General features: G+C 47.3%; 1 protein-coding gene across 1 annotated transcript in view; it reads right to left on the bottom strand.

The window, feature by feature from the left end:
- Positions 1-7,280: 7,280 nt before the first annotated feature.
- The window catches only part of sbf2 (SET binding factor 2), a gene marked incomplete at its 5' end in the record, with an annotated part of 140,242 nt that continues 133,779 nt past the window's right edge, over positions 7,281-13,743 (bottom strand). The window contains 7 exons of the mRNA XM_080526261.1: positions 7,281-8,704; positions 9,084-9,215; positions 9,354-9,441; positions 9,803-10,005; positions 10,436-10,543; positions 11,055-11,282; positions 12,875-13,002. Of these exons, the coding sequence (XP_080382387.1) occupies positions 8,606-8,704; positions 9,084-9,215; positions 9,354-9,441; positions 9,803-10,005; positions 10,436-10,543; positions 11,055-11,282; positions 12,875-13,002 (986 nt within the window). The 3' untranslated portion in view covers positions 7,281-8,605. The remainder of the gene's footprint in view (positions 8,705-9,083; positions 9,216-9,353; positions 9,442-9,802; positions 10,006-10,435; positions 10,544-11,054; positions 11,283-12,874; positions 13,003-13,743) is intronic.

Here is a 13,743-nt window from a genome sequence, read left to right as displayed (position 1 = left end):
ACAAGCCTATATGGCCTTGATTTAAGAAATTCTTACTTAGATGTATAATGTAAAAATGTACTTTTTGCAGTGTGGATGGGTGACATGTGTAACCTCGTAGCATTATGACACTGTGTTGTCTTACTGTAAAGTTGTTGAAACGTTATGAATTAACCACAAGCCGACGCTTTGACATTCCAAGTGTATGCTTTGTTTTTCTGAAGACAGAGGTTCTTAACCGGGTGATGTAGCTCTAGACATTGAGTGACATGACTTAAAAATAACATGTTAAGCATTTTTGTCACATCAAGTTTGTGTTCTCATGTGAGTCTCAACATGGTCTCAAGTGTTAAGATTAATATGTTGCCTTTTTTATTTTTATTTAAAAATGCAAATCTTTGAATTAGTGAGTGTGATTTATACTGTATCACTGTATTATTGAGATCTGTGGTTCCTTTGGTGAAGAGCTTGTTTGGCATCTGTAAAATGTTCCTGTGGCATATTCCCCTACACAATTGTTATTGTTTGAGAGTGAATGTTTCGCTTTCATATGCTGCAGACATTCTTTCATAACTGAGGAAACTGTCAATTAAATATTTTAATGTGTTCTGTGACCATGATTAACTTGTGTCATTAACTCACTCTACTTACTTTATGACTAGAGTAATTTCTGAGAGATAACAATAAAGACTTTTGTGATCAATTGTTGCATTTACTTTATTTAATGACTGCTCAGTTCAAGTCCGTCTTCCTTCCCATGATTGGCGTTACCTCCATGAGCGCGATGGTGTGGTGAATGTATGAGATTAGATGGTGTGGTGAATGTATGAGATTAGATTACATTTGATTGTCATCGGAGTACAAGTACAAGACAAGGAAAGGCAGTTTAACCAGAAGTGCAAATAGTGATATAAGAACATGATAGTGATAGGTACAGTATTGCAAGTATATACAGGAGATGGATAGTAGTAAACTATGTACAGTTAAGGTAGCTATGTACAAAATGTATAAATAGATAAATGGTTTATCAAAAGAGGTATGTACAAATGTGACACTCTTTTGGTCGTCATCACAACACAAACTTGCTAGTCAAGCCAAAGTACTGCAAGGCAATGGATTCGGTGAGTAATCGCCACTACTACCTAGTTAACTAGAACACTACTTTACATTGTTACCAGGCTCACAAAACAAGCTGTGTTAGTTAGTTGACTACTACTAGCGATGTGTTTTTCCGAAAGAAAAGTCTGATCATTACATCAGATACCGATATGCGGACTGAAGCATTAGAACGTGACACAAATGTGCAAAAATATAGTATGTGCAAAGGTAGTATTTGCAAACAGCAGTAGGGGGGGGGGGGGGTAGAAGTTGGCAGGATCCTGGGACACAGCTGGGCTCTCCACTAGGTGTCAGCATTGGCTATTAGTGACCACAAGGTGTCAGCATTGGCATGGTTAAGCAGTCTGCAGAGTTAGACTGGATATCTCTGGACAACACTCAACTTCTAAATGAGCCCAGCTGTTTTTCAATGGAAGTTGGAAGTGTTCTTGTGAATTGGTCTGTACAAGAGAGACAAGTTGAACTTCCTTATGTCAGTAAAGTTGATCCAGTATGCTAAATGTATCTACAGGTATATGGAATGGAATGGACTTTATTTGTCATTGCTACAGTACAGGTACCAAACAACGAAATTTAGGAGGGGTGGCTCCCCTGGTGTTAGGAAAGGGAAAAAAAAAACACATTTTAGAAAAAGCATAAAAGCATAAAATCACAAGAAGGTAAGGAGCTGGTTTACATCAATAAAGGCTATGTACACAATCCACTGTACTATACTGCACAGATAGTAAACTAGGGTTGTCATATTGCACAAAAGTATTTTTTCACATTATTTTAAAGTGTCACAGTTTGCAGGCTTGAAAATGTACATGTTTGTGCCTCAGCACTAGCTGCCATACAATCCGTCCGGACTGTCCTGGGCCCAGAACTTAGGCCTTTTCTGTGTTCAGGGCCTTGACGGCCCTGTGGTAGAAGCAGTCCTTCAGTCTGTTTGTCTTAGCGGCCGGGGTCCTGTACCTCCTGTTCGAGGGCAGCTTGACAAAGTGTACGTGCCCAGGGTGGGTCGGGTCCCTGGAGATCTTGGAGGCCCTCCTGAGACAGCGTGTGTTGTACAGCTCCTCCAGAGAGGGGAGGGGGGCGCCGGTGATCTTCTGTGCTGTTCTCACGACTCTCTGTAGCACGTTTCTCTCCGCTGTTGTGCAGCTGTGGAACCAGTTGGAGATGCCGTAGGTGAGGATGCTCTCCACTGCGCCGTGGTAGAAGGCCACCAGTATCTCCTGCTTGTTGTGTTCTTTCCTGAGGCATCTCAGGGTGTATAGCTGTGTGTTATGTTATATGTTAATATGTTAATGATATTATTTTTATATAAAAGAAGATGGGTAAATTTGCCTCCATATTGATAATTGTGGTACAACAGTTTGATGCAAGGTTCATTTTATCACTGTGGGCTGCAGAAAATCTGTCTGATACCAAATGAATGTACTGGGCCCAGTTGTCAAAGCTTTTAATCTGGATCAGAATGATCATTCTGATCCAGATTAAAAGTTTTGAACAGCTGGGCCCTGGTATCATTCAGCTCATAAATATCCAGTCTGGACGGAACAATGTCCTTTTTATTGCCTCTTGGAAACCAATATTCATTGAGGGATGAGCCGAGAGGAGCACACAGACACCCTCCCAGTCCCTTCCCTCCCTCTGACTGTGGCTCAGCCAGCTCTGGGTCTTCTTGGCCAACGATTGTCTTTGTCTTAGCCCTGGCAGGCGCTCTGTGATGGGGAGCCGCCATGGGCTGGACCCCCTGGGCCATGGTGGGGGTGACTCCGGCAGGAAAAAATGCAAAATTTTTGGGGGTGAACTCTTTGGGATCTCCCCAGGGCTCCATGTGTCCTCTCCCCACCCCGTAAAGGGGAGACACTGGGAGCCGGAGACAGACAGCTAGTTCACTGGGCCGGGACACAGCTGGGACGTGAGGAGGACCTCCAGATGCTGCTTGGTCTTTTACCGTGGTTCCCTGTTTATGTCTGCACCCTTCATTATCAGTCCTTTATCTCCTTGAGTTCTATTTGAACAGACTCACTGGTGTTGAGAATGTTGTTCGGCGGACCCTGTGTGTGTGGCCTACAGAGCAGAGATGAGACCATAACCATAATATATTTCATATTCATATTATGAACCCTGAGGCCGGGTTGACGGATGAGATCAGATGAATTCAGAAGTTGATGTTTTGGGTTGATGACGGCTACTATGGCGCCCCTGTGCCGCCGCCTCATCTCTTGGTGACAGTTGGTGATGAATGGAATGACTCTCCAGAAAATGACACTTGCCTATGAATAACAATAGGAAAATAAGCCTCTTGCTTTCATGTCCGAACAAGTCTAAAACTAGGTATTATTTGCAACCATCCCACGACCTGTCCGTACACTCTCTCACGACCCCCTGAAACCCAAGCGAGGAGCCGAGTGTTATCATTCAAACTTTGGAGGTTGGGCTTATTGTTTCGGCTTCAAACTGAGGAGATTTACTGCATGGTAGCTCCACCGAAGCAATCCCAGCAGCTCAAACGCAGGATTTCAGAGTTAGGCTAGGCAGTTGTTGTAAACCGAGGACACTTGGACTTGAAACAGTGAAGTTTTGATGATGCAGTGTTTTATGCTGCAGCCATGGTGTACTGGAGCCAGGACTCTCTCTCTCACCGTGTTGAGTGTCAACACAAACAGAACGTGACAATAACATCACTGTGCTGTGTGTTCCTGGCTTCCACCCCTCCTCTGCCCCCTCCCCTTCCTTCATGTCTGGAGGCAGCGGTAACAGAGGATGACTGTTAATCTATAATCTTTGGGCATTCGCCACTGCCAGCCAGCCAGCATGCACCAATGAGGGCAAACAGTGTTGCGGTTTCTGCCATTTTAGGAGAGAGGCATTGGACCGGAACAAGTTCATCCCAAGGCCAAGGGCTCAAGGGCTAGAGATAACAATGGGAAGGTAGGTGGGCATCCAGCCTGCCAACTCCTGCCACCCGCCAGTCAAGGACATCAACATGGTTAGAGACCTCGGTGCACGTGCGTGGGCGCGTGGGAAAGACAGTCAGACCTATCAAGAGACTGACAGGAAGGCCCATATAATTTAACATTCTCGTTGTGAAACTCAAAACTCAAAAAGTGTTCCAAAAAGCGATCTTCATTTTTCATCGACACATCAACCTGGAATGTGGCGCATCAAAAAGATAACCCCAAAAAATTCACACCAGCTCCTTTTAAGGCATTGTTTGTTTGTGTGATTGGCCATCATTCAAGTGATATACCTCAAGGCATTGTCTTACACAATGATAGAGTTTGAATCTGATTGCTATGTCCCTGTTGACCTCATCAGTTTCCATAAACTATCCTCTTTTTTCCGCCATAACAAATGATGACTGATCCAACAGTATGATTCAAAATGGACAAACACCAATAAATGTGCAAACATCGTCTTTTAAGAATGCTTAACAACAACAGTTTTACTATATTGACCTGATGTTTCATTGCTTTTGAATATAAATAGATTTGTTGTTCACATTTCACCAATTCCAAGCTTTATTTACGAGAGGTATATGATATATCTAGATCTGTAAAGAATGTGGCCACGTGCTCCTGAGATGTAACTCAGGCTGTTCTCAGTTCTCAAGAGTTTGGGAAATGGGGGGAGTGTGGGAGGGGAGGGGAGGGGTGTGTGTGTGGGGGGGTGCTTTATCTCTGTGACTTAATTGCACAAGCCTCTACATTCCAAAAATGTCCAACAGATTCTCATCTAAATAGATCTGAACTGGGAACATTCTTCTGGATGGGCTGGTAATGAATAAATCTCCAGCAGATGCCTTGCTTTCTGGTCGAGATGTCTTCCCAGAGTGACCTCACAACTCTGAGCCTTGCACATGGTGGCCTGGACCGGCCTGGACTGGACCCAGATCTGGGTCCTGGGTTGGTAGAGGATCCGGGGGGTCACAAGGGTCACTAACTATCCAGGCCCAATGACATCAGCACATGGATGGCCACAGACAAATGGAACCAAACTGGCCGAGGAAAAGCCAACACTGCGATCTTCCTGTCCACCCCCCCTGTCCTTCCTGTTCACCCCTCCCATCCAATACTACAGAGAATTTGACTGGCCCCATAGACCATAAATGAACCTTGGAATCGTGCTCAGCTCTCCAACATCGAGGGGGTGGAGGAGGCATTGTAGGGGGTCTGGTTAAGCTCACTCTCAATGTCCCATTGACTCTTTAACCCTGCAAGCATGACTCCCACAAACCAAACTGACATGTCATGGACTGTCTGAAATGCTTACTTGCACAACACCAACACATCTCCTCATCCTTCACGTCCAGAGAGGAAATAAGATGGCGTGGAGGCTGGAGCGAGATGAATACTGCGTGTCCGGAGTGAGAGTGTTGGGAGCAGGTGCGTGCCGAGGGCCAAAGCCCCCTGAATCAGAGGGGCTCAGGGGAGTCGTGAATTACTGCTGCGTGCCTGAGTCACGCTGACATTTCTCACATCACCGATGTACCCTGGAAATGAAAAACAGCCACAGGGACTCTCGGACTAGGGGGACCCATAAAAACCCGTTTAACACCTGCCCATTGGATAAGGGAGTATTTTTAGGTTGTTGAGAGACACAATTAGAACTTTATATTTAGAAATGGATGTCTTGAGATCGAAGCAAGCCCTAGGAGCGTGGCAATAAGATTACATTATGATCCGAGTTCACGAGACCCTTTGAGCGTTAAGCGTTGTTGAAAGGTCTTGGTTTCCTCTTCGATTAGAGTGATTACTCTCCTAAACATCCAGCTCTCATTATAGTGAGCTAATGTGGAAAACATTCAGCATTGGTCATACAAAACCATCCTTCTATCCTCCTGTGTTGTACACTCTAGAATTAAATGTCGGGAAGTAAAGCAGCAAGAAGCTTTTTTCCTATAATTGTTCAATTAGATCTATTTGGCTCAATAGTCAGGTCTGCTCTCTCTCTGGTGTCTTGTATCGGACCTGGAGAATCACATTAACAACGGGCCTAATATCAGAACATCATCCATTACTAGCTACTCCACTTATGAATGTCGTCCTAACATAGTCCATGTGTTCCGATCACAGTGAGTCTTGTAAGTTGTAATGTGTGTGGACTCACTCGCCTGTCTGTTGAGTGAATCTTGAACGGCCCACTCTCCTTCGGGGAGCAGCGTGTCCCAACCGCCTCATTCCTGAGAATCCAGTTAGATCCTCACTTCCGCCGCATCCCTCTCCTCATGGGCGGGGGCCCTAATCCAGGCCCCCCCCCCTGGGGGGCGGCTAAATACAGAGAGGAGTGCCAGAGAAGCGTAGTGTGTCCAGATGTTAGCAGCTCTGCACCTGCTCTCTGTACAAGCCAGCCGGGAGAATCAGTGTATGCTCAAGAACCGATCCCCCCCACCCCCCGGGTCTTCATCTCTTCAACTCAGGGCTTTTCCCGCCTTCCTCTGCTGGGCCCGTGAAGGGGGTCCCTCCTGTCTCCAGAACCACAGGAGCGCCTCCCCGTCCCGCCAACCAGGCGCCACCGGTTCTGTGTTGTGTTTCTTGCCCAATTTGTTACTCATTGTTGTTCAAGTGAAACATCCGCGCCAAGCCTGGCTTTGGCTGCTGTGACCGTTAAACTCTGCTGCTCGGGTGTCTGTTTACCTTTCGTTGAGGAAAGAGAGCCACCGCTTCAGAAATGAAGACAGGTGTTCGTCAGAGGCCAAAAGCTTCCTAGTAAGCGGTCTAGGTAGGGCTCAGGTTTATTCTGTGTATCTTGTAACCCGTTGAATGAAAGTAAATCTATGAGGTGATTTGTGGTGAACTGGCAACACTACTGGAACACAAAGGAGGTTGTTGTTAAGTCCTGCTTGTGTGTGGCGCCAATGGCTTATGCTATCATCCCAGTCATCCATGCATTGTGTTGAAAGCATGCTTGATCGACGGGAAGTGAAACCAGGGCAAGAGTTAAGGTATGAAATGTCGGTCCACTGAGAGTTAGTGGTTGTAAATGGTTTTTAAAGGCATATTATGACAAAAATAAAACAATAATGATCTGTAATTCATGTAGCTCTCAAATGTTCTGTGAAATCATCACAAAATAGTCATCAGGCTTTATTCAAGTACTTTTGATTTATTTCCAAAAAACATTAGTATCACCACAAAACATGGTACGAGGATACAGTAACTGATAGCTTCTGAAATGACTTTGTTGGTCTTTTTTTGTTTTGCTTTTTCTCAAACCGTATGATGCACAGGGAACAGATGAGACAAGGATCTTTAAAAACACACTGTCTGACTTATTCACTTAATAAAAGCCCTTAAAAAGACACAGAATCTTTCAGAATAATCTGAGAAATATAGTCTAGTCCCCCTTCATTTTCAACACGATGGCTCAGTCAGTCACACCAAAGACAAGAAACAGATTACTATACTTGCACAAGACAATACATACAACAAATGCAGAATTGTAAAGTTGGTCTGGTTACAGGTAAATGTTAGAAAAGCATACACATGTTTTCAATACATATAAAAAGTATGAAACATTATGAGTATTTACATAAAACATTAAGCCACCACACTCGAACAAAAGGAGTTACTCTTTTAATAAAAAAATAATTTACATCACAGGAACAAAACCAAAAATGTTATGCGACAGTCAAAAACATTCATATGTTTCAACAAAATAGAGAAGGAACCATCACTTACTTAAATAGAAAATGTCAGGAAAATGTTTTGAGCTTTAGTGTGCAAAGTTTTCTTTTTTTTTCTAATTCGCCTTAGTAAAGAAAAAGGTCATTATGTACACAATTATAAAGTAATGCCTTTTGCTTTGCCGTTTATCTGTTAGAAAATCTAGAGTTCTTTATAGAGTGCATATTAGAGCTAAGTGCAAACAAATTGCCTCGTCATATTGTGCATTTTTAACCTCTGAGTTTTTGGTGGTTCATACTTTTCATTATTAAGCAGCAATACCTTTTCCTCATAGTAAAATATCTGATATAAATTCTCTTGTATGCTCTATATTTCGCAATTCTTATATTGAACCCACAGTTTTAAATGGCCAGTGCTATTGCTTTGATCTATTTACAACTCAAATGGGATAAATCTACCTTTGTCGTGCATCCACTCAGACATCAGCTTTTTTCTCTCTAACTAGGTGTTTATCCCTGTAGCAGTGGTGAGGACCTCGGACTAGGCCCCAGAGGGAGCTGACAGCAGAGACAATGGAAGACACTCATCACCTCCTACTACAGCAGACCGTCAAGAGTGAAGGCTGCCTGCAGTCCTGTGTGGTAACAGCAGGATGGATGGACAGACAGAGGGACGGACATGGTATACAACGCTACCCTCTCTTAACAGGCACTTAGTTCTCTCTTGGTCGTCATGGGAACAGCACCGCCCCTTATGGGTGACACAGACAGGTGAGAACGACCTGTCTCTGCTCTCAGGACACCTGGCTGTCCGTCTCTAGAGTCCAGCTTGATGCTGAGGCCTAGTCTGGGGCTCAACGTCCTGGCTGCAGGGGCGGGGTCAGGGTTCAGAGGTCAAGCATCGGAGATGCAGCTCTGGATCTTGTCCATCCACAAGTGGGCGCTCTGAGCGTCCGAGGCGCAGAAGTTGTATACTCTCTTAGTGGTCTTCAGCTGGAAGGAGACACACCAACACAGTGATTTAGACAAGGGTTGGGAGGGGGACGACGACGACAGGATACAGGTGGCTGCGTCTTCAATGGCACCCTATACTCCTTATACAGTGCATTTGGAAAGTATTCAGACCCCTTCACTTTTTCATATTTTTTTTGTGTTATAGCCTTTAAAATTGATTAAATTGTAAATAATTTGCCATCAATTCACACACTATACCCCAGAATGACACCTACCTTCCAACATATCCTTCCAAATGCACTGGAGATTAACAGAGGCTGTGTTCCAGAACACGTTCTTGCACTCTCATTCTAGGGCACATCCGTACATGGTAGAGGCTCTAGATTTCGGGGGGAACACAGCCCAGAGGAACACTCACGTCAAAGAAGGCCTTCTCGCTGATGTGTTTGGGGGCTCCGAGGGTGGGGGAGGCCATCAGGACAGACTCCACCTCCGCCAGGTCGATGTGGCCGCGGCAGTTAGTGTCCTCGCCCGTGTCATAGTACCTCATCTGGGACGACACACACACACACACACACACACACACACACACACACCTTATCAGGAGGATGTACATGACAGCTGCCATAGGAGGAATGACATCATGATATGTCTGAGAGCGGCGAGCCTGTGGCGTGCCCCTGCTAACCTGATGCTTAGTGACGTCCAGAACAAACCAGCGAGGCTTCCATCCTTTCAGCAGCGCTCCTCGCTTATAGAGAATACCCTCGTATGACCTGGAAAACAACACGTCAGAGAATAGAATAACGGTGTGTACGGTGTGTGTGGTGTGTATGGCGTGTATGGTGTGGGTATGGCGTGTATGGATGGTGCGTGTGTGGTGTGTATGGTGTGTGTGTGTGTGCTGTGTGTGCTGTGTATGGTGTGTATGGTGTGTATGGCGTGTGGTGTGTATGGTGCGTGCGTGGTGTGTGTGGTGTGTCTGCTGTGTGTGGTGTGTGTGGTGTGTATGGTGCGTATATGGTGTGTGTATGGTGTGTGTATAGTGCGTGGTGTGTGTGTGTGGTGTGTGTATGGTGTGTGTGGTGTGTGTGTGGTGTGTATGGTGTGTGTGTGTGGGTGACCAGGGGGACCCACCGGTTCTCCTCGTTCTTGGTGGTGAACTGGTTGTAGAGCGTGGCGGCCCGGCGGTTCAGGCCGTTGGCGGCGGAGGCGGGGCTGCTGTCCTCCCCCCCCCCCAGGCCGCCGCCGTCAGGCAGGTGCAGCATGGAGCGCCGCTGGAACGCCTGCAGGCCAGAGGTGGGGATCAGCCCCGAGATGTTCAACGACTGCTTCCGGAGCTGTAACACGCGGACCCGCGCACGCACACAGAGAGAGGACCCCCGCACGCACACAGAGAGAGGACAAAGTGAAGGGAAGAGAATCAATGGAGACCGTTGTCGCGTGCACACACACCAGACAGAGACACAGAGACACACAGAGACACACACACACACATAAACAGAGACACAGAGACACACACACACACACACACACACACACAGATAGACACACACACACACACACACGCACAGACAGAGACACACACAAAGACACACTCACACTCACACTCACACACAAACACACACACACACACACAGAGACACAGAGACACACAAAGACACACTCACACAGACACACACACAGAGACACAAACAGACAGACAGACACACACACAGACAGACAGAGACACAGACAGACAGAGAGACACACAAACACACACACACTCACGTTCCCCTCCTGCTTCAGGTCCTCCTGGATGCTGATGCGGACCCTCTCCAGGGTGGTCTGCCACCTCTCTGGCGCCTGGCTCAGCTCAGCCTCCAGCCTCTCAATGTCCTGGACACACAGAGGACAGCCATGAGCATCACACACACACTCTCACACACACGCACACGCACGCACACGCACACTCACACTCACACTCACACTCACACTCACACTCACACTCACACTCACACTCACACTCACACAGGGAGAAACTGGAGGATGGGCTCATTGTAATAGATGGAACGGAATGAGGAATGGTAACACATCAAAACGCATGTGTTTGAAACCATCCTCATTCCTTTCCATGTATTACAACAGAGTGCCATGTGTTTTGTGTGGTATTTACCTAGCAACAATAATTTGATTGGCTACAACATCATTTATGCATTTCTTGGTGAATCAAGTCACTCTTGGCACTCTAGAATGTTCCCACCCTCGGCACTAAATGAGCTATAGATATACAACGAATAATAATAATAATAATAATCATAATAATAAATACTACAGGGCCACCAGGTCTGTTCTGAGGAGCCATGATGTAGCGGGAAAAAGAGGGTGATGGGGGGGCGGGGCGACTGACCGCCAGCATCTTGGTGATGGCGTCTGGCTGGGCGCGGGCCACGCTGCTGTAACACGGCCACACGATCCTCCTCTTACTGGTGGCGATGGTGTCCCCCGCCTCCTCAGAGCTCTCTGCCCGCGCCGCCACCATCCTCCAGTCGTAGGAGGGGCCCGTGGAGAGGGTCTCGCCCGTGAAGAAGTCCCACTTCCTCAGGTTGGGGATGCTGATAGAGGGCTTGAGGACCGGCTGCAACAGCCCAACCCCCCAACACACCCAAACAAAACAAAACAAAAACAGACAAAAACATCGGTCGTTATCCAACACGCTGACATGAGGTCGTAAGTCGACCGTCTCGCTCTCTGAAGTGTCTCCAGAGAGACAGCGGCGATGTGAATCAGTCTCTCCAATCTCTCAGAGAGTCGGCGCATCCACTGCCGCAGCCAGTGGGGGAAGGAAGGAATGTGCCCCACCGGACCTGACGCTTCCCTGAACACTTAATCACACCCGGGGCCTCGGTGCACAAACACCCGGGCCTGTTGTTCCAGCGCCTCCCTCCCTCCCTCCCTCCCTCCGCTGCCGACAGTGATTTATATGGAATATGGGTACCGCCATGTTCTCTGGCGAGTGAGAAAATGATTAACGGTTTCTCATAAACACAACTCACACACTACCCCTCGAAACCCCCCCCCCCCTTCTTCCAAGGGGGGGTAATCATTTTCTGACTTGTTTGGGACCACACATATGACGCCAAGAGAGAGGTAAAAGAGCGGGAATTCAACGAGGCGCCTCGCGAGCTTCAACTGCACAGAGGGGGTCTTGTCAGAGAGCTGGAAGAGGATAAGGAGAGATGCTTCCTTTTACGACCCCCTCCCCCCTCCCCATCCCCCTCCGCCTCCCCAAAACACACTGATAACAGAGTTCAGGCTGCATCTCGCGGGGCCCCTGCTCCACCCTGGCTGTTTTCACCAACAATAGCTTCTTCCACCGACACATTTTGTAACCTTGTACTGGTGTGCTATCTTGGCCAGGTCTCCCTCCAAAAAATAGGGGGAGGTCACCAGAAAGGCACGGTCTTGCGCAAAGAGTGGGCTAGGCTATCCATCACAGTGGATGGAATCTGGGAAAAAAGCTAATCTGATGTTCAGTGGGCTGGACATGGCTGTGATCTCCAGTTAGCATGCCCAAAGCTAGAAAGGGGACCAAGCCAGCGCTGGGGGAGCACTAGAGACACAGCCGTGGAGTTAGGGTTAGGTGGAGTTAGGGTTAGGTGGAGTTAAGGTTAGGTGGAGTTAGGGGTAGGTGGAGTTAGGGTTAGGTGGGGTTAGGGGTAGGTGGAGTTAGGGTTAGGTGGAGTTAGGGGTAGGTGGAGTTAAGGTTAGGTGGAGTTAGGGTTAGGTGGAGTTAGGGTTAGGTGGGGGTAGGTGGAGTTAGGGTTAGGTGGAGTTAGGGGTAGGTGGAGTTAGGGGTAGGTGGAGTTAGGGTTAGGTGGAGTTAGGGTTAGGTGGGGTTAGGGTTAGGTGGAGTTAGGGTTAGGTGGGGTTAGGGTTACAGTTAGGTGGAGTTAGGGTTAGGTGGGGTTAGGTGGAGTTAGGGTTAGGTGGAGTTAGGGTTAGGTGGGGGTAGGTGGAGTTAGGGGTAGGTGGAGTTAGGGTTAGGTGGGGTTAGGGTTAGGTGGAGTTAGGGGTAGGTGGGGTTAGGGGTAGGTGGGGTTAGGCTTAGGTAGGGGGCTTCTGACCTGAGAGAGATGGATCAGAGATGGCTGTTCACTGCTTGGGGAGTTGCAAAGACGCCCCTCCCCCCCCCCCCTACCACCCCCCAACACCCACACCCACACACACCTCCGCCTCGGTGGGGCTGTACAGGTAGTTGAAGAACAGCGGGCTCCTCCTGTGCATCCGGCTGATACACTCCCAGATGCAGACACCCTTCCTGGCCTGCTTGTCTCCCTTATCCTCGAACAATGTACCTTCAGAGCGGAGAGGAGACAAAGGAGAGGCTGTTCAACACACTGACAAAACCACCATGAGGTGACAAGTCCCTGATCAGCGGATAAGACAAACGAGTGAGGGATGAGGTCATGTTCAACCGCTTCACCGCAACACAGCCGTGTACCCACCGAATACCTGAGTCCTGACACTATCGTTCAAAAAAACAACAACATTGGTTTTGTTTGGGTCGGTGCCTGAACACCTATCTCTCCTGTTAGGCTGCACACACAGAAGAAGGCGTCAGAAGAGATGATTGTGAAGATAAGAGCCCCTGTTGTCTTTAGGATGAGAACAAATAGAGAAATTATGTCAGGTTTAATATGGGATACCTCTGGTTGTGTGGAGGGCTCTGTCTCTGTGCTGTGATTAGTCTGAAACACCGCCAAAAAGGCCTGAAGGCCACTCGTCCCGTACGCCGTTTAGCAGACGCCTTTACCCAAAGTGACTGACAGTACAGTGAGTGTTATTCAGGGTTCCCACACCAAATTCAAGCACTTTTAAAGGACTTTCAAGACTCAATTCCATCAAATTCAAGGACCCAACATGGCATAGTTTGAGACGGAACTAGATGAGAATTTATATAATAGGAACTATCCGCTCACAGACAACAATTAAAAAGAGAGGCTTTTGAATGTAGAGGCTTGAACACTAGATGGTCTCTATAATTACATAAACAATTTTATTCATATATATACAGTACAGGCCAAAAGTTTGGACAC

This window comes from Nansenia antarctica (genome assembly GCF_963989245.1).
Source record: "Nansenia antarctica genome assembly, chromosome: 1".
In the NCBI taxonomy this organism is placed as follows: domain Eukaryota; kingdom Metazoa; phylum Chordata; class Actinopteri; order Argentiniformes; family Microstomatidae; genus Nansenia; species Nansenia antarctica.
The sequence above is the reverse complement of the archived record's forward strand: the minus strand, read 5'-3'. Positions and strand labels throughout refer to the sequence as shown.